General features: G+C 51.0%; 12 protein-coding genes across 12 annotated transcripts; 6 read left to right on the forward strand and 6 right to left on the reverse strand.

The window, feature by feature from the left end:
- Window positions 1-20: 20 nt before the first annotated feature.
- On the forward strand, window positions 21-1,626 carry EDD37DRAFT_66713 (V-type proton ATPase subunit D). Its single transcript, XM_062819291.1, has 4 exons — window positions 21-157; window positions 212-300; window positions 350-1,273; window positions 1,324-1,626. The coding sequence occupies exons 1-4, from the start codon at window positions 151-153 to the stop codon at window positions 1,405-1,407; spliced, it is 1,104 nt and encodes a 367-aa protein (XP_062675630.1). The 5' UTR covers window positions 21-150; the 3' UTR covers window positions 1,408-1,626.
- On the forward strand, window positions 1,627-2,953 carry EDD37DRAFT_66714 (uncharacterized protein). The gene is made up of 2 exons (XM_062819292.1): window positions 1,627-2,824; window positions 2,882-2,953. Exon 1 carries the CDS (start codon window positions 1,846-1,848, stop codon window positions 2,731-2,733), a length of 888 nt encoding a protein of 295 aa, XP_062675631.1. The 5' UTR covers window positions 1,627-1,845; the 3' UTR covers window positions 2,734-2,824; window positions 2,882-2,953.
- Window positions 2,954-3,118: 165 nt separating this feature from the next.
- EDD37DRAFT_661656 (RTA1 like protein-domain-containing protein) lies at window positions 3,119-4,639 on the reverse strand. Its single transcript, XM_062819142.1, has one exon. It carries the CDS (start codon window positions 4,376-4,378, stop codon window positions 3,344-3,346), a length of 1,035 nt encoding a protein of 344 aa, XP_062675632.1. The 5' UTR covers window positions 4,379-4,639; the 3' UTR covers window positions 3,119-3,343.
- Window positions 4,640-5,714: 1,075 nt separating this feature from the next.
- EDD37DRAFT_66776 (uncharacterized protein) lies at window positions 5,715-6,137 on the reverse strand. Its single transcript, XM_062819304.1, has one exon. The coding sequence runs from the start codon at window positions 6,074-6,076 to the stop codon at window positions 5,846-5,848; it is 231 nt and encodes a 76-aa protein (XP_062675633.1). The 5' UTR covers window positions 6,077-6,137; the 3' UTR covers window positions 5,715-5,845.
- Window position 6,138: 1 nt separating this feature from the next.
- On the forward strand, window positions 6,139-8,509 carry EDD37DRAFT_66872 (uncharacterized protein). The gene is made up of 2 exons (XM_062819330.1): window positions 6,139-6,536; window positions 6,626-8,509. The coding sequence occupies exons 1-2, from the start codon at window positions 6,448-6,450 to the stop codon at window positions 8,235-8,237; spliced, it is 1,701 nt and encodes a 566-aa protein (XP_062675634.1). The 5' UTR covers window positions 6,139-6,447; the 3' UTR covers window positions 8,238-8,509.
- Window positions 8,481-10,374, reverse strand: EDD37DRAFT_66785 (ribose-phosphate pyrophosphokinase). The gene is made up of 2 exons (XM_062819308.1): window positions 8,841-10,374; window positions 8,481-8,780 (listed from the first exon to the last, which is right to left on the reverse strand). The coding sequence occupies exons 1-2, from the start codon at window positions 10,110-10,112 to the stop codon at window positions 8,724-8,726; spliced, it is 1,329 nt and encodes a 442-aa protein (XP_062675635.1). The 5' UTR covers window positions 10,113-10,374; the 3' UTR covers window positions 8,481-8,723.
- On the reverse strand, window positions 10,216-11,339 carry EDD37DRAFT_671492 (ubiquitin-related domain-containing protein; the record flags this gene model as incomplete). The annotated part of the gene is made up of 2 exons (XM_062819413.1): window positions 10,216-10,798; window positions 10,850-11,339. 2 exons carry the CDS (start codon window positions 11,337-11,339, stop codon window positions 10,638-10,640), a joined length of 651 nt encoding a protein of 216 aa, XP_062675636.1. The 3' UTR covers window positions 10,216-10,637.
- Window positions 11,340-11,623: 284 nt separating this feature from the next.
- On the forward strand, window positions 11,624-12,383 carry EDD37DRAFT_645492 (phosphatidylinositol glycan, class H; the record flags this gene model as incomplete). The annotated part of the gene is made up of 3 exons (XM_062817635.1): window positions 11,624-11,972; window positions 12,037-12,239; window positions 12,306-12,383. 3 exons carry the CDS (start codon window positions 11,624-11,626, stop codon window positions 12,381-12,383), a joined length of 630 nt encoding a protein of 209 aa, XP_062675637.1.
- A 24-nt stretch (window positions 12,384-12,407) lies between these two features.
- On the reverse strand, window positions 12,408-14,231 carry EDD37DRAFT_604627 (pseudouridine synthase; the record flags this gene model as incomplete). The annotated part of the gene is made up of 1 exon (XM_062814754.1): window positions 12,408-14,231. The coding sequence occupies one exon, from the start codon at window positions 14,229-14,231 to the stop codon at window positions 12,408-12,410; it is 1,824 nt and encodes a 607-aa protein (XP_062675638.1).
- Window positions 14,232-14,396: 165 nt separating this feature from the next.
- Window positions 14,397-20,770, reverse strand: EDD37DRAFT_617756 (uncharacterized protein). The gene has a single exon (XM_062815763.1). It carries the CDS (start codon window positions 20,601-20,603, stop codon window positions 14,655-14,657), a length of 5,949 nt encoding a protein of 1,982 aa, XP_062675639.1. The 5' UTR covers window positions 20,604-20,770; the 3' UTR covers window positions 14,397-14,654.
- Window positions 20,771-20,867: 97 nt separating this feature from the next.
- Window positions 20,868-23,661, forward strand: EDD37DRAFT_617758 (Chs5p-Arf1p-binding proteins-domain-containing protein). The gene is made up of 3 exons (XM_062815764.1): window positions 20,868-21,108; window positions 21,165-23,097; window positions 23,150-23,661. Exons 1-3 carry the CDS (start codon window positions 21,086-21,088, stop codon window positions 23,315-23,317), a joined length of 2,124 nt encoding a protein of 707 aa, XP_062675640.1. The 5' UTR covers window positions 20,868-21,085; the 3' UTR covers window positions 23,318-23,661.
- On the forward strand, window positions 23,569-24,907 carry EDD37DRAFT_66925 (signal peptidase I). Its single transcript, XM_062819337.1, has 5 exons — window positions 23,569-23,906; window positions 23,957-24,073; window positions 24,240-24,453; window positions 24,541-24,662; window positions 24,720-24,907. The coding sequence occupies exons 1-4, from the start codon at window positions 23,880-23,882 to the stop codon at window positions 24,657-24,659; spliced, it is 477 nt and encodes a 158-aa protein (XP_062675641.1). The 5' UTR covers window positions 23,569-23,879; the 3' UTR covers window positions 24,660-24,662; window positions 24,720-24,907.
- The last annotated feature ends 12 nt before the right edge of the window (window positions 24,908-24,919 follow it).

A 24,919-nucleotide genomic window follows, 5' to 3' on the forward strand; every position in this document is an offset into this window, starting at 1 on the left:
TCCAGTTCGCCATGCCTACAGGTAGCCGTCGAGGACATCATTCAACGCTTCTGGCCTTTTTATCGTTCATAGCAATTGTCCAACCTGTTACAAGCGCCACCCGAAAGCTACATTGTTAGTCGAAGCTCTGCAACTCCAAAGGATATAAACATGGAGGGTATGCGGCGCCCTTAAAATCGACGACATCATAGTTACTGACAACTTGCTCCAGGTCTTCTGTTCAACGTCAACGGAGGCTATCTGGAGGGCATAGTGCGAGGGTACCGAAACACACTGTTGACGAGCACGAACTATAGCAATGTATGATGTCCTCTAATTCGACAGATTGCATATTGTTGACGAAACACAGCTCACGCAATGTGAAACGATCGACGATGTCAAGACACAGCTGGGCCCTGCCTACGGCGAGACCTTGTCATCACTCCCTCCAAATCCATCAACCTCCGCGCTCGCAAGCAAGACTACCGAGAAACTGGTCGCAGATTTCAGATACCTTCAAGGGCAGGCGACGGGATCATTAGCCAAGTTCATGGAATACCTCACATACTCTTACATGATCGACAATGTCGCACTCTTGATCACCGGTACTCTTCACGAACGTGATACAAAGGAGTTGTTGGAGAGATGTCATCCGCTGGGTTGGTTTGAGACCATGCCGGTACTCTGCGTGGCCACCAACATTGAAGAACTATACAACTCCGTGCTCATCGAAACACCGCTGGCTCCATATTTCAAAGGCAGTCTCAGTCACCAAGATTTGGACGAGCTCAATATCGAAATTGTGCGGAACACGCTGTACAAGAACTATCTAGAAGACTTCTATCACTTTGTTAACAACGACCCGGAGATGGCACTAACACCTACTGGCGAAGTCATGTCCGAGATCCTTGAATTCGAGTCAGACAGACGGGCCATCAACATCACGATCAACTCTTTCGGAACGGAGTTGACAAAGGAACAGCGGAGGAAGCTGTATCCTGAGTTCGGCAAACTGTACCCCGAAGGCATGTTGATGCTCTCGAGAGCCGAGGACCTGGAAGGTGTAGGCCTCGCCGTCAGTGGTGTTGGGGATTACAAGCGATTCTTCGACGAAGTTGGGTTCAACCAGCAGGGTGGTGGTGTTGGCGGTGGTAACATGTCAGGAGGCATGGGGAACGAGTCCAAGTCTTTGGAGGACATGTTCTACCAGAAGGAAATGGAGCTTTCTAAGTTGGTCTTCACACGGCAATTTACCCACGCTATAATATATGCTTGGGTCAAACTAAGAGAACAGGTTTGTTTGACAACATTACTCAGAGATTAAGAAACTAACGATTGCTGCAGGAGATTCGAAATATCACCTGGATTGCCGAATGTATCGCTCAGAACCAAAAAGAGAGGATCGGCAGTTATATCAGCGTGTTTTAAGAAGAAGAGTGTACAACAAATCTCATCAATTGAGCAGCACGGCGTTCGGTAGAGGGAGTCCTGAAGGCCTTGCCAGTATGATAGCCACAGGTCTAATGAGCATCGATTTCAACCACGACTTCCCTGAACTTTAAGCATGCCAATTGTGAGGCAGGTCCGATATTGTCGTTGGGTTTCTTCACAATTTTGTCCTACTTCTCAGATCGTGGTTGCCTCTTCGAAAGCTCTTCGATCACCTCTCTCAACTTGAGAATCCTGCATCTCTAAACTTTCACACATCGACATAAACTCACTGGCTTTCCTTCATTCATTTGAGCCATATTTACTGCTACGATACTCTTAGCTGCTTCATTATCTACATTCCGCAACGAAGCCATTCTCGATCCGCCTTTCGGAACGCAAAACCATCTCTTCATCTCAATTTGCTACACCGCAACCATGCGTATCAACCCTCACTTCGGGAAACTGCCAAAGCTCAGATTTCGGAGGGAGTCACCAAACAGTCCCTGGAAATTTGTCACGAGAGTCTTTGAATCAAGCCAGGGACATGCTCGCAGCCCACAAGCAGAAGACCACCACCTTGCGTTGGAGTCACAAACATTCAAGCAGGAGGACCAGGCTGAAGAAGAAACATGCAAGATCCCACTGGAAATACGCTCATTCGTGCAGGAGGATCCGGGTGAGCTAGAAACACCTAAGATACTAGAGAAAGTCAAACGGGAATCACCTGCGGTTCCGGATCAGGTCGACAGGGCATCACCCACAACCCCATTGGACTTACAATTATCCATACAGGAGGATCCTGTGAAACGCAAAGCGCTCAGGGTCTCAGACATGATCGAACGTGATCCAGCCACGGTATCAGAGGAGGTCCACCGGGCATCATTTCAAGTTCCAAAAAGAATCAAGCGGGCACCAAGCACAAACCCCAAAAAGATCGAACGGAGACCAACTCCAGTCCCGGATCAAGTCGAACGTCCTCGCAAGCAACGCTCACTCGGACCACAGATCGACTCTTGTGTGATCCCCAAACACCTTCGAGATACGGTGAAGCGAGATTACTGGGACAAAAACTTCGGCCGGGATTCTGTCAAACAAGGCTATCTCGATGAAGATGTCACCGATGAGAAGCTTACAGGGCACTACCTGCTATCCGCCCGTCAGGATCCCAAACTGGAAGTTGTCAGATATTCCAGGGTCTCGAGGAATGGCAGGATCGAAAAGCCTGAGCTTCGAAAGAAACCACTATACCACCGCGGCGAATTCCCGGAAGAGTTGGACAGTCCTACGTTGTCATGGGCTATAGCGACGGCCGAGAATAAATAGTTGAAACGTTCTGTGGCGAGAGCTGAACGGCTTGACGATCAGCTTACCAACGAAGGAGGCCTTATGTCTGCGCTGAGACAAAGGCGTTCAGGTTAGCACTTTGAACCGAGAAACCTACATTGTCGGCTTAACCAACGAGCTGTCCCAGATCCGAAACTAGCAAATGAGTATGAGGGAGCCTTTAAGCAGTGGGATTCAGATTTGGCGAGGAGTATTCCGGGTTATCACGACGACTACCGGAAGAGACACTGGTTTATGTCGATGCGGGACCGGCCATCTCTGCTGCCGATAAGGGATCTGTTGCGAAATTGATTAGGTTTCAGCGCAGTGTTTCCTGGTGCAGCATTTCATAGTCTATGTAATACATCTTTTCGCCTGCTATATGGCTTTGTGCACGCAAAAGCAGTCGCTTGCTGTCAACCTGCAGTCCTTCACACACAACAATATAGCTTTGACTCTTGACGGTGGTGAAGCTCATCAGCACTATCGTATGGAACCTATGTCTTGTGGTGTGAAGGCACCCACTCTTATGAACCTGCTCGAACTCGAAATTATATCGTCGATGTCCTCCGTATCAGACGATGCCGCTTTTTGTGAAAACGGCCTGACCTTAATTGTTCACAGGCTCGTAAGTAGGCCCTTTGCCCAGACCAAGCTTGCTCATCTTCTTCATTTCTTTCTTGTCCTGCCTCTCCTGCTTCTTAGCCACCTTCTTGTCCTTTTTGGCCTGTTTCCTTTCCTTGTCTTGTCCGGAGAAATCAGAGCCCGGACCCTGCAACAATTTCCCGGGATTCCAGACATTCAAGACGGCGAGAGCGCAGAACATGGGCACCGCGTCGAAGACATAAGCGAACCATTCGTGCGTGACGGTCGGCGAGTTAGCACCCATAGCGAACTCGATAAGTCTGTACAGATTTCGGAGGATGATGAGCGTCATGACGATGTACAGCGTGCGAAGTAAAGGTCTGGCGAGACCGGCGTCTGGCATTGCGGGTAACGGAGATGGAGATGGCATTCTGTTCGGTGATCCATTGTATGTTGCAAGACGTGTGGTGCTCTCGATATCGTTTGGCGATCGGGAATGGTTCTTGAGCTTCTGCTGGAAACCGATGGCTAGAGAGACGAAGATGACCAAAAACCCTAGTTGGACGCCCACGCCTGCGGTGTAGATGTCAAGACCGAGCTTCTGTGTGGAGTTGGAGGAGCCAGGGCCGGTCATCGTGCCTCCGGTAGCTTGAATCAGGAACGCCGTGATGTCGAAGCAGACGAACATTCTCGTGATGAGGCGTGCTTTGATCTTGAAGACGCGGTCACTCTCCAAGAAGAAGTGGATCATGCGTCCTAGGAGCATGTAGATGTAGGCGTTGATCCAGAGAGGGGCGAGGAGGATCAGGAGGAGTTGACCCGTGTAGATGCCGCTGGTCAACGGGTTGTAGATGGATATGATGCGGACAATGTAGCCTCCTGTCTCCCAGAGGGCGCCCATGCTCAGAACCCATGCGAAGGGCTTGCGGTAGAGGAATGCTTGGGTGATGTGTGCTGTGCTGGTGATGCCGAAGAGGACGGCGAAGAGGATTGCTGCGGCGAGGGAGGGGCAGTATGACCATACGTCGTTGGGGCCGGTGCCTGCAACGCATTGTGGCATGTTTGCGTGATTGTGAGTGATAGATAGAGATATGCTGTTGATATTTCAGGGTGCTGGCTCAAGGTATTGGAGGGAAATCAGGGTTTGGGAATGAAATGCTGGCTCTGCTTGGTCGATGGGGGTGGTGGCAAAGCAGAGGAGATGAAGCATATTGATATAGCTTCTCAATCCTGTGTACTTGAAGCATTGCAGATGCTGTAAATAGTTGCCTGGCACGTCGACTTACCTGTTCGAGTATGCTAGACGACGCCTTACCTTTTCGCTAATTGACAACAGGCATGAATAAAGAGAGTTACGGAAGAGCAAGGCTGTGCGGACAGTCGACGCGTCTGTCTATTGGTACCCTCGGACCCAAGCCTTCCACATGGCAAAGTCACAGAGTTAGCGCATACGAGTCAACGAGTCGGGGGATAAAATCTGCCCCGGATGGGCGAGGCAACTAGATATGGTGAGTGAGGAGTGGAAGCTGAGAAGTTCGGCAGGCCACGTCAAGGGCTGACCGAATCTTCCACAGGGGAGCTTTACCTACAGATCAGGTTAGCCTTAACGAGGGACCGCCGTTAAGCATTTCCCTGGGGGCTTAGTCAAGCGGCCAAACTGCACGTCTATGCTTGATAGTACTCCATTACGTGGTGGCCTGAAAGATACGAGTACGATTCATGATTGTTGTTCCCACCCATTCATTCAGATTCTGGTGATTGTGTCGCCAGTCAAACATGCGCTGTCAAGGAGTAATGGTCAACTTGCTCCCGGAGCGATGGATTCATCCTATGCGCCTCGCAATACCTCTTACCCAGCAATGGTTTGCCCCGGCACATTGACAATTCATTGTTACGGCCGGTTGAGTGTCGAAAGCGCATCTAGTGCTGCAGAAACCTTCAGAGGCCATAGATTCCAGGCCGTCTACGAGACCTTGCCCTCATGCCGTCGTGACTCAGCACCGCCAGTCTCCGCACTAAGTTAGTGATCATCTCGACTTTCGACTGATGGTAGTCTTGCTCCTAGCGCCTGCTCAAACAAAGCCAAACCAAAACTGTATATGTACGATGCCATTCCGCAATGATCCCAAGGTTACAGACATGCATAACTCCAGGGTACAGCGGCTCAACGATACCAGTGCCGCGGGAAGCGGTACCACACGGGAGAGCAACTTGGGTTATCTTCTCCGTCGCGCCCGAGCCCTGTTTGCTAGCTGTTTACATTAAGACGGGCATGACGGGTCATGCTGACTGGTGATAATCTTGACGTTGCCAAAGACTCCCCCTTCTTAACCTCTGTACTCTACTTGTTGAGGTCAGCGACGTCAGGAATCGGACGACGTTTCCGAATTATCAAATATGTACGGATCCTTCCCGTCGTTTTAGACTGCAATAGTATGAATGTGGTAATGGCTTACCACGGCCGTCGATTTGTCAGGCTTGGGCATTTGTGGCTTTGTTGTTGTAAGAGGTGGCAGGCGTCACCATGTCAATGCTTTCTTTGCAGCCCTTTGGCGTGCCTTCTCAATCTGTGAGGCGAAGCGAGGACTCTGTCATTTCTCGAGGAAAACCTCCTCAGTGTCATTGATTGGGGTCCACGATGAAGACCTCGGGTCGACGACGACACTCGACATAGTAGTGCTTCTCCCCACAGAAGCACTTCGGCCGTAGCGATCCTCAGCCCAATTTTCAGATACAAACGAGGCTTAGCGATGCGCATCTCAGCCTTGCTTGTGGGGACGAAGATCTGGAGTGCTCGTATCGTCTAACCTTCTTTGGCTAGCATTGGGGGCCTTGTTGATGACAAAGTTCAATACTGCATGTCTCGTTGTACGCTTTCCAGGCTCCAAGCCTTTCAGCTTCCCTCAGGTATGCGGAAATAATGTGATGGGGGCGCAGCGGCAGATGTTTTGAAGATCTCCATGCTGTGAAGCTGTAGCGCAAAGTGCTGAGCGAACATTCCAAAGTCCAAACGGTCTCCTGCTCTGCCAGGCCCGACATGTTGTTTTCTGATGGCGTTTTACCTCGAACTTCTCATCTGAATCACAACAAAGCACAAACCTCGGAAACAAGCTCCCGTTATCCATTTGCATGGGAGCCCATCCTTACGGAAGGAATGAATCCATCGCCATGATTCGCATAGGCACGCACAAGGTCCGGACAGGCTGCATCACCTGCAAGTAAGTCCACCGTCCCGTCTCCATCCCTCCTTTTCGCCATTGTTGTGCGCCACGAAAGGGGATCGTCTTCTGACCATACGCCATCGCAGACGCCGACACGTCAAGTGCGACGAAGGCCGCCCTCGATGCGCCCGGTGCATCAAAGCAGGCCGAGCATGCGAAGGCTACGCAAATAGTCCAGGATCCGGCGAGCCCTTCAAATTCGTAGTCTACACCCCACACGGTGGCAGCCACTTACTCTCTGGCGATCCCGATCTCGATTGGTCAGAACGCCGCTCGCTGTCCTACTTTCAGGATCGCACCGCTCTGGAGCTGGCAGGCGGCTTCCACACGGACTTCTGGCTATCCAGCATTTTGCCGTTGGCACAACACGAGGTCTCGGTGCGGCACGCGCTGATCGCCCTGAGTAGCATGCACGAGCACTACGCCGGGGTCGATCACTTTGCGCCCACACGCGGGATTAACTTTGCGCTAGATCATTACGGCAAGGCTATACGAGAAGTCGTACGGCTCAACCGGTCACCAGGCGGCCAGAACTTTGATTCAGCGCTGGTCACGAGTGCCCTGTTCTCCGCCTTCGAGAGTCTCCAGGGCCACTATCATACCGCGTGCAACCATGCCATCTCCGGCATGAAGATGCTTGCCGAGGAGCAGCGCAGCATCGGCCTAGTCGGACCCAGACATGCGCGTGTACCTCGAGATGAACTTGTACGCTTCTTCACCGCGACGGGCCGCCAGATCCTCGAACTGGGAGATCCGAACTTCCATGGTCCAAGACCGGCGTTGATGCAGGGCCGTCCATCTATGCCCGATAAGTTCACTTCGTTCGAACAGGCCATGTTGCATATGGAATTGATGTTGACTGATCTGTTCGAATGGGCGGAACAAGCCGACAGCCTTGCCATGAAGGGACCCATCGCTGAGGATATCGGCAACCAATTGATGCTGGAGTACGTCAAGATCAAAGAGTACTCCACCAGGTGGTCTGCTGCCTTCACATTGCTTGTGAGCGAGTTCGAGAGCTCTAGCCCTGGATCGACGTCGTCTGAAGAAACAACACCAGTTCCTAGACCTCCGCCGCCGACAGCACTGCTGCTCAAGTTGTATCAAGCGCTGCTGACAGCATTTCTCCGCCGAATCGAAGTGGCCGACGAGAAGGTTCTCAAGGAATACACTTCTGACTTCTGGCTCGCCCTCGACCTTGCGGAAGACTTTATCCAGCAAACGTCCCAGCTCGTCACTTCTCCAGTCACGCCTGCCGATAGTACCAGCAGTGCACAGCCCAAGCCTGCTCGGGTGGTTCGTCCCACTTTCTCGCTTGCCATGGGAGTCGTTCCCACGCTTTTCCTCATCGCGACTCGGGGTGGAGATATGGCCGTGCGAAACAGGGCTATTCAACTTCTCAAGACCTGTTACCGTCGCGAAGGCTTCTGGGACTCGCGAATCGCGGCCAGCCTAGCCGAGAGAATTTTTGACATCCAGAAGCTCATCATAGAAAAGTATGGTGAGGACGCACCGGTCGTGTTGCAGTTACTGGATATAGCTTTTATGCCTGGCAGGAGATGTGTCTTCAAATATAGGTTAGAGGGTCCTCATGCGCCGACGGAAGAAGGCAATACACCGCAAGCGTTGTGGGCAGGCCATGCTTCTGCACTTGATAATGGGAAGGAGTATTATGAGCAACTTAAATGGGAAGGTTGATGTCAATTTCCGTTGCATATGGCGTGTACGCATCTAGCGATGGTGTTGGACAAATGGATCATTCAGTGGAAAAGCTCAGAGTTGGAGAACATTGGATCAGAAATTAATGCTCCGGGATGATGGAAGAGTATTGTAATTTCATTGGCACACTCTGCCATACAAACGCCATGAGTTCGAAGACCTTTCCAGCACTTGGTTCAAGGAACTTCTCTGGTCTTGCCGCTGGTATTATCTGTTTTCAGATTTCCTCGCCTCGATGCCCCCTATTGGAGGTGTACCATAGGATGCCATCGGATAAAGTCTGCGATGTGCTGACCACTTGCACGATTTTGTTTACATGGACTTGTTTGTATTGGGAAGAGCGTCGTACTTCGTGTGAAACCTTTGTGCTCAAGTCGATTCATGTCGTGAGATTTCCGTGATTTCCGGTGCTCATAACACAGCACCGTCGCACGTTGGGCTTTGTTGATGATTTGTTGGCTCGATCTAGTCGTACTGGAAGAGGACGCTGATACTCTCTCCATAGTGAACACGTCGAATAGCCTAAAGAAAAATGGTCAGTATGAATCTGCTTCGGAGGCTGCATCTTTGATCATCACTCACCTCGGCAAAGACATGTCCAACCTCGAGGACTTCAAGCTTAGGACATCGTTTGCGATGCTCGGCCTGGTCGACAGAGTTCGTGACTATCACTTTGTCAAGGGCACTGGCATTGATTCTGTCGATCGCGTCACCACTCAAAACCCCATGCGTGACTAAGGCGTAGACTTTGCTGGCGCCTTCTTTCTTCAACAGCTTAGCTGCTCGTGTGATTGTATTGCTGGTGTCGGCCAAATCATCAATCAAAATGGCCAGTCTTCCAGTCACATCTCCTACCAACATCATGGTAGCATTCTGCCTATCGGTGATCTTGGTAGGTCTCCTCTCTTTGTGAATGAGAGCAAACTCAATGCCCAAAGCGTCAGCGATCGCAGTTGCTCGTTTGGCACCACCGGCATCCGGACTAACAATGACGCCGTTCTTGTAGTCGGGAATGTTTTGCTGGATATACTTCTTTAGCAGAGGTCGACCGTAGAGATTGTCGACCGGAATGTCAAAGAACCCTTGGTACTGAGGATCGTGCAAGTCCATGGTAATAACGTGGTCTGCACCAGCGCAGGTGAGAAGGTCTGCCACTAGAGTCCCTGCCTGTGCAACCCATTGTCGGTAGCCAGGGCGAGGCTTGAAAGTCTCTGTAGGGTCCTGCTTAGGCGCTGAGGCGAAGTCGTTCGTTACAACACCGTTGGTCAATGAGGCGGCTGAGTCTCGACGTTTCTTGTTGGGCGACTGGGTGTTGGGCTCGCGATACTGACTGAAACGTGCTTGGTTGGTAGGACTGTTTTCCACTTCATCAAGCTGTGACTTTGATGTCATTCTGCTGAGTGTATGTCCATTTGTCAACCCCTGGCCGTCGTGCTTCTCCGGATGTGGGGTTGGTGGAATACTGTCGAAAGTGTATCCATTGCCATCTGGAACAAGCTTGCTGGTGATGTTTGACGCTTTGATCAAAGGTGCACCGGTCTTATTGTAAGGGACATCCGATTGGCGAGAGTAGGGGAATAGAGGAAGAACTGCGGTCACCTTTTTGGCGGAAGCGGTCTTGCAGGCTGATATGGCAATGAGAAGCTCGATGAAGTGGTCGTTCACCGGTCCACCGCCCGACTGTATGATGTAGACATCTTTACCCCGGACTGATTCACCTATCTCGACGCGCGTTTCTCCGACTGCGAACTTTGAAAAAAGCGCTTGTCCTTGCTCAACGCCGAGCATTTCACATATGGTCTGCGTCAAAGCAGGATGGGAGGACCCCCCAAGGACCACGATATTGCGAACCATGGTGGCTTGTGGTATCAGAGGAAAGCAAGGGTTTTGCTGGTCGGTCGCAGATAGGAACGGGATGAAGATTGACGCGAGCGTGAGGGAAGGTTTCTCAGGAGATAAAGGCTAGGAGTTCATTTGTATATTGAAAAGGGAGGTTGTGCCTGAGCAGCCAGGCATGGAGGCAGTATTCTTCTTCTTGTCGACATAACAAAAAAGTGAATATGAGTCTACACAGACGCAGTGACCCAAGATGGATTTGCTCTCAAGAATCTTTTGACGCGCCCCACCTTCCCCATTTCTTTGACCTGCAGGTGAATTTCCCAAATGGCGTCACTGCAGCCTCAGCCTTGTGCTCAAAGTACTGTACATTCTCCTCAGAAGCGCCCGATTGCATTGGGTTTGATAATTCTGGTGCAACATAGCGATTTCGAATGATATGCCGTAAAGATAACCCGTGGATGATCTGGTATTTGATACAAGCAAGGCGTCTTCGAGCCCTGTCATCTGCCTTTCCAGTGTTCTTCCATCACGTTGCTGCGTTCAATCACCGGTGTCGACTTCCAGATCCAGCTGTACGTTGTTGCTGACACCATAGTCTTGTAAAGTGAGTTGATCTTTGAATGGTCTCTCGCCTTGTCTTTTGAGGAGGATTTCGTGAGGTTGTCGGCCGATCATCGAGGCAACAATGACTTTAAAGTCCTCTGCAACAATTGTCAGCATACTCAGTATTGTGTGGCATGAAATGAACTTACTTATTGGGTCTGTTGCAAAGCAAGGTATAGCCTTTTTCGTGCCCAACCTGTCATTGACATAGACAATGATCATAGGTTGTGTGGGCACTGCAGGCGCAGGCTTTTTTTCCCTTTTCTCCTTCTTCTCTTTTCTCTCCGCGTCATCGCGAGGTCTCTCGGGTCGGTCGCTCTCCATGTTATCTCTTCTTGGAGATCGTCTTCGAGGAGGTGGAGAACGGGATCTTGATTTGGGCCGGTAATGATCACGGTATCCTCGCTGTAGTCCTGCATCACGGTTGCCCCGAGAGTCGTCCTCCTCCCGTCGCTTCTCCTTCCATTTGAATCCTGTGTCTTTGCGCCGAGATCGATCTTCGCGCTTGTCTCTGTCTCGACGAGGAGACCTGCTTCTGCTCCGTCTGCGACCCTCGCCACTGCCACGTTCTCGCTCTTTCCTGTCAGTATTGGTAGTAGGGGAGGATGAGGTGACAGTCTCACGCTGTTCATCGGCCATCTTGAAATATGTTTGCAGTCGCTCACGTTGTGGTGAGGCTGTGTCAGGTCAAATCATCTCGCCGTGCAAGGCCAGAGAAAATCCAGCGGCGGCCGGGACAACTCCGGCTGTGACCCCCCATCAATTCATCAAGGCGCGTAACCAACCTGCTGCTCCCCAAAAAGCACGGAGTATGGAGTACAGCCTCCGGGGATCACTGATCAGCCTCAAGTACGGAGATTGAGGTCTTCATTTGGGCCTCACGACGAGGAACACCATACCTTCCTCAATACAGAAATACAACGATGCTCACTGGCAAGGCCCAGTATCTGGAAGTACATCTCCCAAGCCCAACGACCGTGTCCTTTGCCGTCGCTACACGTCGACAAGACACCTCAAAGCTCAGATCTCGACTCCTTATTTCGCTCCGCCATGCCTGTCGTATCATGCTTGTCTACTACACCTTTCTTGCCAATCTAGCCAAAGCTCAGCGGACATTCAGCTTCAGCGTCCTCCACAGCTATGTTGATTTCTGTTTGAAGTTTACTTTGGGCAGCAGCCTAGTCAAATTGGTCGCCGAGCGTCTAGAATGGTGGATGCTTGTGCCTCTCAGTCTGCTTGTGGTTTACCTGTGCTTAAGGAGGGACTATGTCGGTAGGTACCCTCTGTGCACCTCTTGCTGCTACATAGCATCATACACAACTAACACGCTCGGTAGAGGAATCACTCCTAGTGCTCCAATCTTTGGGCATTCAAACCAGCACAAGCTCGCCCTACTTCTTCGCTGGGCCGACGACGACATTCATTCCGACAACACAGATCCAAGACATAGTTATCCACGAAGCGTTCAAGGGTTTGGGAGTCAGGTTCTATCTGGCCGTCATCGTTGAAGGAGCCACTGAGGTTGTGGTAGTCTTTCCAGTATGTGACAATTCGTGCAGTTGATCTCAGGTACGAATCATTCGAAAGCTAACCATCCGAGCATAGAATCTGCTACCCAGACGCGAGATCCTCGAGGAAGTCTGGAGAGGCGCGCGGAAATGTTTGTACTCAGGCATTCGATGAAGCTTGTCCCAGGAACAGATTGCCTCAATCTGTGTTTTCGTATCCCTCGACATCGAGCCTCGCCTTCCGGCTCTTTGCCCATTTCGCGTTGACAGCCTCCAAAGAATCCATCCTCGGTCTCTGCATGATAGGCACATAGCGTCCATGACTCTTGGCCTCATTTCCACCCTGAAAAACTTTCTGGCTATGACTTGGTCCCCTTGGAGTATTGATCTGCACGCCTTTCCGCAACGCATTACCATCGCCCTGATGGATGGCCAGGTCAAGCAGGCTGCCGGCCAAGATCTCCTGCATCTGGGCCTCGTGCCATATGCTCCACAGCTCCTCGACGACGCCTCCCGGCCCGAATTTACCATCACCTTTGGTTGTCAGACCACTCCGAACATTGGCTTCGTCGCCAGCATAGAGCCAATTCAGAGAATCGACAATGTCACCATCATCGGCAGGGAATATACAGTCCCATAACACCAGCGGCGCATCATCCGCCATCTCGTACGTCGGTCTGCGGGGCGTCGTGTTGATATCGAGCATTTCATCGACAATGCTCGGTTCCTCGAGTCCCTGGCCCACAAGGAACAGAACAGCTACCATACACCGGACTTGATGCCACAGAAACGCATTTCCGTGAACGCAGAAAGTATATACCTTCGGTCCGGCCGTCGAAGACAACCCTGTCTGCCCAAACAGCGATTGTGTCAAAGACTTGCCCGCAAACTGACTCAAACCTTCTTGCTCTGAGAACGCTGTGCCAACGTCTCCAAACTCAACCACATCCGCAAACGTGATCCTCCTCTCACAGCTGGGCATCTGCTTACTCGCATCAATCTTGCACAGATGTCGAAAATCATGTAACCCCTCCAACTTCTTCGCCGCCTCCCTCATCTTGTCGATATCCAGCCACCCTTCTCTCATCTGCCTCGATTTCCCGGCTGCGAACTTCATCCCCGGCGGTCCCGGCACAGGACAGAATGCAGGATTCGTAAAGAAGTATTTATACCGTCTTTCACGGCACGAGAATCTCGCGTCAAACGTTGGCGGCGGATCAGGACACCAAGCCAACACCCTAATATCCGGCGGCAAAATAGCATTCAGAATAGACACGTATGACAACTCGTCTTTGACAGAATCCCAGGGTTTCGCATATGTGTCCTCGTCCAGATCGTCCACTTCAATGCCAGGCATATCATCGTCCGCGTCCATATTTTCGTCCACATTCGCAGTGTCCGCCAATACATGTCCATTTTGTTGTGTTTCTGTTTCCTGCTTAGGCAGAGGCCGATTACTCCGTACTCTAACCCCAACAACCTGCCCGAACGCGCTGACCCCTCTGTCGGTCCTCCCGCATTTAGAGTACTGGCACCCCTCCCAATTCAAATCCAGTCGTACTTTTCCCGGTGCATCGTCCTTAGTGTATCTCTGCATGCGCGCCCCCGCGGGCCACAGCACTTCCATCGAGCCGTCCACACCGTCTGGGATCTCGGGGCTAATGAGCCTTGATTTCCGCAGTGCTTTCCACAACACCTCCTCGATCGTCGGCATGGGCGTGACATTCCCATTCGCATGTTCGAACCCATTGTACCGACCGCCCAAATATGCGAATCTCAATGCTATATGTCGCGACGAGTAGAGAGATGGGTCAAAGGGGCGGGCCTGCCGCTTGGGGGACGGTGTGCGCGGTCGTGACGGTGCTGGTGAGGGCGTGTGTGTCGACTTCGACTTCGACGTCAGCGCCGCGAGTTGCGCATTATGTTCGCGGAGTTTCTCTTCGAGGCCCGATATGCGATTGATCAGGTCGGTTGTGCTGTACTTCGAGTAGTCTTCGTTAAGGTGCTGGCCATCGTTGGACATGGCCGTATATGGGTATGCGGCCGATTTGAGCCGGTGATGAATAGGGCTACGGACCGCGGAAGATTTGGAACGGTGGGATACGAGCCGGCTCGTGGACAATGCTCGTGGTGCTGCACGGCAGAGATGCATGAAATAAAACTATAAAGCACCAGAAAGCCATGAGATGCACTATTGTATGAACGTGAGTCTGGGGAACAATTTCTGTTACAGCAACGGCAGATCATCGGCATGTTTTGCGAGTCCGCCAATCAGAACATCTACAGCGGAGAGAGAACAGTATTGCTCGTGTGCATTGTCAGTGCCAGTGATGCCCATATTGATATCTCCAAAAGACTATGAGTTATCTCATACAAGAGTGCATCGCTCACTCGGCCTGAGATCATCCATGTTCAAGGGTCTCTCAGACCTGTCAGACCCGGAGCTCTACTCGTGAGCCTCATGAAAGTCCTCTTCTTCACCTTCGGCAGGCGTTCCCTGACCTGTCTTCACCTCCTGTGAGTCTTGAATCTCAAGCTCCTCTGCTGCGTCAGCCATTTCCTCATCCTGTTGATCGCTCTCTTTGTCTCCATCCGACTCTTCATCCTCACCAACTTCGTCTCCTTCGCCTTCGCCCTCTTCATCAGCCTCGTTGCCATCGGCTTGAGCCTTCTCGAGCTCCGTCAAAAGCTGTTTCTTCTCGTCCTCCATATCATCGAGCTCACTAAGCTCGCTGCCTGAATTGTCCTCTCCATCGGCCTCTCCATCTGCGCTGTCTTGGACACTCCCACGTCTTGAGCTTGCCTTACTACCTTCCGCACCATCTTCCTTCACGTCACCCATTCGTTTGTCAAATGGCGACTCCTCATTTGTGGCTCTTGCTGGGATCTCCACAATTGGCCTCTTTCCCAAGATTGGTGTCTTGATTGGGGGTGGTTTCACAATCGCCGCCTCGGCCTTACGTTGAATTTCACGCCTAGTGACAGTCTTCGTACGCCCAGGACGGGAGGGAGCCGACAGGAGCTCGGTTGGAGCAGGCGTGGTGGAAGGTGGTTGTGGAGAGTTCTGCAGACCAAGACCGACCGGTGCAGAGATCGAGACGGCCAATGGTCCGTCAGGAGCACCATCGCCTTGAGCTCGGAGCATGCTACTTAGCCGAGCTCGCTCGGCGTCTGCGTCTGCCCCAGCGGCAAGATCGGTTGTCATATTAATGAAAATACCTTGGGGAAAGGGAGGTGTCTGTGGCCGTGGTTGTTCTTCAGGAGGCAGCTGCTTCACGTACTCGTCGTATAGACAGGCATACGAATCACCAATGAGATCGTCAATCAGAGGCCCTTTCATCAAGCTGTTGTTGAGACGTTTCAAATCGATAGCATCTTTCATAATATCCAAGTAGACAGAGGATGTGTCAGGATCGTGTGACCATGTCTCCAATTGCTCCGATTTCTTGGTGAATTCTTCATGGTTCATGCCATCAAAGAGAGCCCTCTCACGCCCTTCAGCGATCTTGCCGAGCCGTCTGAGAGACCGTACAAAAGCTGTCACAACTTCTTCCCACACCTTGGCGTGATCAAGGAAGTCGGTTGTTTTCCTGCGAATGCGGCGGACCAACTGATCAAGGTTGGCACGATCACTCAGCTGCTCAAGCAAGTGTACAAAAAAAGCAACGTACTGGCCAGTGTACACGTAGTGACGGCCAGGACGTTCATGCTCCGGCTTCCAAACTTGCAATGTCATTGTCTTCGTAAAGATCTGCTTCGTAAATTCATGCTTCGCCCCTAAGGCCCCCGCAAGAGTGGGATCGTCGTCATAGAGCACATGTGCCGCTCGAGCCGTAATTCTGTGATGCCAGTTAGACTTGTCTGCATGCTCGAGTTTATGCAAGATTTCAAGCACGTAAGTCTCCCAGTCCGCGCCCTCTTCATCCTCAGACAAATGCACGCCGAGAGCATAACGTGTTGCTTGCATGTACTCTTGCCCCTGCGTTGGTGTTAGGGCACCAAGTTTGACCATCTTGTGGACGATGGAAACCAGCTTGAAGTGAGGTTCCAGTAACGGTTCGTTAGATTTGTCTTTCTTCAGTGGTAGAGCATGAATAGCCTCAACGATGGGATCAATGACATCTTCAGCCACAATTCGTCCACTATTTTCGGGGTGACGGAACATCTTCCACATGCACTTGGCATGGGTATAGTGCATCGTCCACGGCTTCGACTTGTCCGTGAATTTCCGGCTCAGAAGGTATGCCGCAAAATGCCATAGCGCGTATTCACTGATAGGTGTATGGTATGGCTGCTTCGACATCGTTTGATCGACTATGCTACTCAAATGCCGCATATGTTTGTCGGTCTTGAAGGCCTCCATGTTGAGAGGAGGGCGAGAAGAGGCATATAAACGAGTCGCAAACTCAGCAAACATGTCCTGAATCTTCTGTGCTGTGCCAGGAGTATCGCCTGCGGAGCGCATAGCAATTGCGGTGGACATGATGTAGCAGTGTATAGCTTGACGCTCCAGCATGGCAATCTCGCCCCTCGCGTCATTTAGCTTGGTGGAATTCCAAATGAGGTCATCTTCAATCTTCGCCTCGTACACCTGAGCAAGTCGATACCATGTCTCCCACTTGTCAATGTCGTGATCAAGGTCTAGTCGGAAGAAGCTGGCCGCGATATCCAGATCATCGGTCGGTGTTGGCGTGACGCGCTTGGCCGACTTGTATTTTGCAAGACTCATATGTCCAAGTAGGAAATACCATCCACTGATGGCAGCATCCTGTGTATCGGTGTGCACAACACGTGTTGTCAGATCCCCTATGCCTCGAATGCATCTGAAGAGGTCGTTTGCGGTGACGCTGGACTTCAAGTACGCCGAGATGATTCGCTTGTTGTACGATATAGTCGACGTGCTCTTGACTGTTCCCAAAGCTTGCTGGACCTTTTCAATGGTGCCTTTGAGCTCACTCTTGATAAGATCTTTGATGTTGGTTTTCTCCACATAGTGCATGACAGTCGGGATCAACGACCAAGCAGTCTTCTTGTCCATGTTCTCTATTGGACATGCGTGGTTCATATCTCCAATGCCAACTGCGAATCGTAGCTGGTAAAGGTCAAAAAACACCTGCGCCATGTCGGCAGAGTAGTCCTGCTCAGTCTTCAAATTTCCCAACTCAATTTTCACAAGCTTGACGAAGGACTTATTAGCATACTTGCAGTAGTGCCTGATGCCTAGTGAATGGTGAACGGTACACAGATACTCTGCCAAGTCATCGGCAGATCTGGCATACGAGGCTGGGTCTTGCACGGTAGCTTCCTTCACAAGGAAATACTGCAGCGTCCATGCTCGTACCAACATCTCCTTGAGTCTGTCTTTACTCTTATCGTATGACTTCGTGGAAGCTGCTCCCTTCAGCTGAGGAGGACTTGTCTGCCCGACTCTGATGGAGTCTTCATAGATGACAAACCCATACAGCACTTTGACAATGGCGGTAACAGTTCTCAAAGACAAATTGAGGTGCGCATCGTCCACACATTCGAATCCACGGGGCTCGTTGTTCAACTTGACAAGCACTTTGACCATAAGTTCGTCAATATCCTTGAGCCATTTGAGAATGGAGGTCTGCCGGCTACTTTCATCGAGTTCCCAATGTCGACTAGTATGTAACTCGTTGAAGCACGTCTCGATAGCCCTAAGCAGACAGGAGATCACCCTCGGCGTGTACGATATCGCTGTGTACGCATTCTGAAGACGCCTCCAAAGGAAGAGCTTGAGGGCAGCGTCACCTGACTCAAGGAACTTAATCAACTGTTCTTCCTGCATTGCAGCCTTGTCGGACATGTTCTGCTGGGGTGATTCTCCCGCTGCATCGCGTATTGTAGCTTCCAAGATAGGCTCCAGTTTCTCGATGACCGCGACAGGGTCGCTGTTGTCACTGTCGAAGACGCCCGTGAAGAAGTCAAGCGTGCTTAACCGTGAGATCTCTTGTTCGACGGCTTCTACAGAAACCACAGGCATGGTTCCATTATTGGGTAGTAGAATCGCCGAAGCGTTCATCCGTTGAAGTAGTGCTTTCAAGTCTTCCAGACACAACAATACATGGGTTTTGTCAACCTCTTCCGCCAAAGTGGCATATGTGGTTGATGCCCAGATGAAGCGTAAGATCAGAGGATCTGTCAGCTCAGGTTCTTGGTGTTGGGCGATGTACAGGTGCATGAAATCGTCCGCCAAACTAGCCCATCTCGTCAAGCGACCGCCTTGTCTGGTGCGAGACTCGTCATTCACTTCGCTGCCTGGATTCGTGATTGCTGCATAAACATCGAGGTGGATTTCGAACAGAGTTTGGACAATTGTGAATTGCCCCAAGATAGTCGAAGACGCTTCGATCAGAGTTCCTTGGCCGGAGTGGCTCAGTGATGTGAATGACTGACTAAGTCGATCGTGAAGGTAGCTATCAGTTGCCATGGCCAATCGCACAATCGTTGTCTTCATTTCTTCTGGCCATGTCTCCGTCATGTATGAAGAAGCTGACGTTGCGCTGCCGCCTGTGGTGGAAGCCATGACGGAAAAGAGCCAGTAATAAGCAGCATCGTAAATATTCGTCGGTTGAGCATTGATGTGTTTCACTGTCGATAGTAGCGCTGCCCTGTTAGAGCTTACTGAGGGCGCGCTTCCTTTGGTACTACCAACTCTGGAGTGTTGCAGAAACAATGTCATGCCGGTTGACTTTTCCACAAAATCTTGGCTGCCGTGCCCTTGAAGGAGGGCCTGACTCTTCTCGTCTGACCAATTTGTCAGGGCGTTTTTGAAGTCGTTCAGCAACGCGAGGTCTTTGCCAACGCCATTCGTCTTGTCCTGGGTAACGCTTCCCCGCCAGAATGATTGCTTCGCTTCCTCTGCCGAAAGATACAATTTTAAGTCGAATTTTGCAAGCAATGAGTTAATGTTATCGAATGTTGCTTGATCCGCTTGTTCGTAGTAGACTAATTGATCTGAGAAGACCTGCGAATCTTCATGCACGGTCTCATCCTCGTGCGCGGCAAGATCGATTAATGATTCCCTCGCCCGTAATCTCTTGCTTTTCGTACGGCCCTCCGGTTCCTCGTTGCCAGCAACCGTTGATGATCGCTTTCGTGATGCTGCGTTTGTGCCATCACGAACTGCTGGTGCAGCACTCAGAACTTCGATTGTGTTCTCATCGTCCACTCCATCAGACGCTTGACCTGCTTGTTCACCCGGCGCAACATTTTCTGATGAGTATTTCTCAGGCGAACTAACCTGGTCCGCGTGCGGATGCGCAATGCTTGGGTTTTCTGTGACTGCCACTGCCACTGCCACATCCTGCATCACTTTGTCTTCTTTAGGGGCGGTCCCCACTTCGATACCAGCGGCACTCAATGTTGCAGGAGCTGGCCGAGTATTGCCATTCGTTGCCAAAATTGGTACTTCAACCTTGATAGTGGTGGTGCTCGTAAGTTTTGTGTAACCATCTTGGATGCCTTGGATGACTTCCTCAATAGCATGTCCAAGCGAAAGATAATCGCTTGAGTTTAAAGTCGTTGCGATGACCCCTGAGCCTGAAGGTCTGGAACTGTCATCAAGGTACTCGAGCGTCTTCGTACGGTTGGGTAGGAATGGGTAAGGATCATTCGTCTTCCTGAGCGCAGCCAAAAGCTTGTCCTTAGGTTTCACGTCCGAACTTCGGAGACGACTGAGATCATCCTGTAGAACTTCGACCACTTCATCGAGCTCGCCAGCCGCAAAAGCTTCATCGAGACCTGATAGATCGATGGCTTGATCAGTATCCTCGTCGTCACCCGCAAGAACACTTTCCAAACAGAAGCGAGCCACTCTTTGCGATAACAGTACATCCGCAACCCGAGCAGCCTTTTTCCATAGATCAAGATCACTGTCATCGCGTTCAAGGGCTTTTGCAAAGTTGCGGATGCTTTCATTGCAAGATTTGGCGTAGTAGCGACATACTTCAGCCCTGGAATCTTTCTTGTTAGGAAGTTCGTGACGAGCTACGTCCAGAACAAACTGGCCCCTGTTCTTGAATGTGAGGTAGAGCAGCTGGGGAATGGAACTCGCAGAACTGTCGGCGGCACTGCTAGGGAGCAAGGGGACAGTTGGGGCATCGGTCTGTGTAGGGCCTGCGGTTTGATCGTCTTCTGTTTCGTCCTGTCCATAGTCGGAAAGTGCCTCTGGATACTTGAAAACTTCGGACTGCAACAGTTCGTGGTAGGCGTCGAGAGCCTCCTGGAAATACTCGGAGCCCTGCGAGTGGAGTTTCAAGGCATTTTGATAGAGCTTGAAGGCCTCTTCAAGTTGGATTTCCTTCGTATCATCGACCTCGTCTTCAAATGTGTCCTCTGGCTCGACATTCAGTGCCGTGAAGCCAGACATGATTTGTTACTTTTCAATACTGGATGTCCTCGTAGATCATGCCTCTCCGCGAAAACATCTCTCGACAAGTAGGGGCAGTCGAAATCATCGCGCTCTTCACGTTGAAAAGGATGATGAATCTGTCCTAAGATGTGAATGAACTACTGTTACTGTTGGGTGAAGTGTTCGTAGGGATGTTAAGTAAATGGCGACGCGCGCTAAGGAAAGAGCAATACGCGGCGAGTTTAGAATTTCTGAATTCGGTAAGCTAAGCGAATGCGCTCAGCTCTACCATGACCATTCCGCGATTGATCTGTTGACGACGCTTCTCACAAAGAGCAGACTACAAGATATATTTGGCTGAGAGGTTCCCGAACCTTCATACGATCTTCCGCTAACGTGTGCGAGGAAAACCTCCAAGTCTTTCCCCGTCACCTGGCTTCTAGGGTCTGCCAATCTGTCCTTAGTCCGCTCGAGTGTCCCCCAAGTAGGGGTGTGCAGCCATGCTTGCACCAGCGATACCAGAGTGAGCTATTGCGCACATGTCATACTCTACCCACTTCTCTAACTTGCTGCTTGTAGAATCATCGAAGACGACGACATTGGGCTTGCCATAGACGCTCGGACAGAGTCCCTACCCGCTTTGCGTGAACTCGGACCTCCCGATTTGGTGCACCTGGTCAAGCAGAGTACTAAAGCTGGCGCAAAACAGACAGGCGTATACCACCATGTTACCGGCGTCGACGCATCATCCTCCGCTAGCCTGGCAGCATATGTCAACACTTTAACATTCAACCCGGTGGACAAGACTCACAAGGTGGTTTCAGGAATATACTGCTGCTACAATGCATTTTCACATCTGGATATGCGGGTGGAAGTCAAGATCCCTGGCAGCGTGGAAAGCTACTGCGTCGACGAGAGGGGAGATAGGAGGGTTGCGACGGATAGTCTCTGGCTGGAAACATTTCTGTGCGCGGTCTTGCGTGCCTACTCTTATGCGGATGATGGCAGTGGAGACACGATCAAGAAGATCATCGGAGTCAGACGGTTCAACCCGGTTACGAGCACTGAGCAAGAACACCGCTTTTTCGAGGCAGCGGAGACACTGTTTTTCAGTGGACGTCAACTGGGTTCCGACCCAGAAATCCAAATCCCGAATGTCGTCTCGAATCATCTGACTGCTGGACTATTGAAGTACATCAAAACCACAGGACGATATGCTTCGGGCATAAATCTTTTTGAGAAGCTGCGCACAAAGGATGTCGAGGTGTCATCTCTGTTGGCTCGAGTACTATTGGAAGGCGACGAGGAAATTGAAGCTGTCCGATTACTACATGATTCGCTACAAGATGTACCCATGGACTATGCGCTTCTCGACTGCCAGGCATCTTTCTGTCAAAGTAAAGGCGAAGGTGGAATCGCCCTTGAGCTGGCCAAACAAGGGGTTACGGCAGCACCTAGCGAGTTCAGCACTTGGGCTAAATTAGCGGAAGTATATGTCGATCTTGAGCAGTGGGATTTGGCACTGCTGACACTCAACTCATGTCCCATGTTTTCGTACCAGGACAAGGATTCACCAAGGATGCCTGAACCTAGTCGCGTTCTCCTACCGATCCTGCCAGAGAGTGCGCTGGACGAGATTGACGAAGGTCAACCCAGGCAGGGAGAATCGTTTGATCAGGTGCACGTATCGTTACGAAAATTGCAGGCCGCTACCTATCAGGGAACATTTTTGAAGGCCTACAGTTTACTTACGCGAATTGTCGCGTCGATAGGATGGGACGCGCTGCTAAAAACGCGAAGTCAGGTCTTTGTCATGGAAGAGGAATATCGCTCAGAGAGACAGCATTCGGTCACGCCGAAGACGCAAACAAGCAAAAATGCAAGCACTATCGCCCTTTCAGGAACGCCGAATGGACACCCAGATGCCGAGAAAGCCGCAGAAACGGAGGAGGACGAGTCAGATGAAGAATCACCAGTGGATGATGAGAAGACCCTGGCCGAAAGCTCAACGACCGCGCCTACACTAAACGGCGGCTGCTCAAGTGAGAATGAGAATGCTGAAATAAAGGCAGAACGATCTATGGAGAAGCCAGTACCGACGATAGCTGCAGAAGAGGTCAAATCTGGTGGCGATGATGCTGATGTATCTCGCTCGCCTTACCCAGGCTTTCAAAACAAGCGGTTGTGCGAACGATGGCTCGACAATCTGTTTATGGTGTTGTACGAAGACCTCCGGATATATACAATTTGGCGGACAGAAATGGGCCAGTATCGACAACAACAAATGCAGTATAAAAAATCTGCAGCGGAGTGGGAGGTACTGGGAGACCTGGCGGAACGATTGCACCACATCAATGAAGCACTGGAGGCCTATCAACAATGTCTAAACATTCGATTCTCTCCAAAAGCGATGAGAGGCATCCTCCGCATGTATGAGAAGAAAGGCGACACGAGGAACATATTGGCCTGCTTGATCCGACTAATCACCTGGCAATACAGATGGTACTCAGAGGTAAGTTGCAACAGTAAGAAGCAACAAGCGGCTAGATACTAACCAGTGCCAGTTCTCGCCTGAACTGTTTTACTCGATACGAAAACTAATCGAAGAGGAAGGTGCTGTCAAAGTCCGCAGCATTGTGCAGTCCACGAATCTCCCTCAGCCAGTCCTTGACCTGACTCACGAATACTGCCAGGTCTGTGTGGCGTTCAGAAGCAATGGAACAGATGCATAAGAGATACCGATCATCACTTGCAGGGAGCAAAATAATTCGGAAAGGGTGGATTCCAGTCATTCTACGAGCTGGCTTTCGAGCGTCGGCGTTCTACTATGGAATGAGCGTAGACATACCCTGAACAGTACTTCCAAAAAGGAGTCTCGCACAGTGAAGCGTCCATATTCTCGAAACAGGCCTATATTCGCTTCATGTAGTGGATGACTGCTCGTCGGTTGCACATGGCATTGCGCTGACGATTGAGCCGTGCGCCGTAGCCAAGCTACGGTGGAGGCTGCCAAGGATATGGCATTTTGATACTGTAGAGCCTCGACGTCAATCCAGTGGTACTCGAGGCAAGCCACTCTTCACTACCTTTCTTGTATTCATCTTTGTTTCACTCTTATCTGAATTGAATGCCTTGGCTTACCATATAAAGATTATCCAACTAGGCAGTAGCATAGGCAGCTGTTTTGACAGATATCATTACAACCTCGTTTGCCTGGCGGGCCGGTCAGGTAAATCTATTTCAATACAGGCCATTTTCAGAGTGAAGGACGCAGTCACTACAGTATCGATCAACATGGCGAGTCAGAAGCGAATAACAAAGGTTTGTCGCGGCCCTTGCGCAAGAAGCTCGGATTTCTGACGGTCTACCAGGAGTTGGGAGAGTTGATGACATCTCCGCCGGCAGGAATAACAGTCAGTCTGGCGGATGAGTCAAACCTCTTTCAGTGGAAGGTCACCATGGAAGGACCGTCCGGATCACCATATGCTGTATGTACCCTATCTTCTTCATGTCCTTTGATGAATGCAAGACTCTTTGAGCATGGCCAGACACGCACGTCGCGCGATCGCCCGAGCATTCGCCACACGACTCACTGAACATGCTTCTTGACTTCTGGGCAGAACGAGAAACTGATTGTGCGACACATTGTAACAGGGCGGAACATTCAACCTCTCACTGACACTACCACCCAACTATCCTTTCAAGCCTCCCACCGTCACATTCACCACGAAGATCTACCACCCAAACATCTCGAACGACTCCCCACCGAACTCAGGCACTATGTGTCTAGGCATGCTGAAGGACTCCGAGTGGAAGCCTAGCACCAAGATGAATGCCGTGCTGGAGTTCACGAGACAATTGTTGGAAGGTATGTCATGGTTGTAATCTGCCACAGGCCAAAGATCCTTCTCCTTGACCCGGTTCTATCTTCACCTTGACTAACACCGCCACATAGAACCGAACCCCGATGACGCGGTCGAGGCAAAGATCGCAGAACAATACCGTAACGACCGTGCAGGGTATGAGAAAGAGGCTAGAGATTGGGTCAAGCGTTATGCCAGCGGAAAGAAATGATGCGTATGAGACATGGTTTCACGATCCCGCCACAACGTCTTCGACGCTGATGTCCAGAAGGTCGGATGTCGATCATGACACAGCAAGGACGAATGAAAGTCTTGCCGGAAGGACATCACGGTGCCCGAACGTGCATCGCACGATATCACGGATCTTGAATGAATTTGTGCCGTCCGAGGCTATGGTCAGGTTCACGCCATGAAGGGCCAAGAATCTAGAAAACCATGCAGATATCCGGAGATTGGGGTGTCAGGTCGGAT

This window comes from Exophiala viscosa (genome assembly GCF_022695815.1).
Source record: "Exophiala viscosa unplaced genomic scaffold EDD37scaffold_1, whole genome shotgun sequence".
NCBI classification, from domain to species: Eukaryota; Fungi; Ascomycota; class Eurotiomycetes; order Chaetothyriales; family Herpotrichiellaceae; genus Exophiala; species Exophiala viscosa.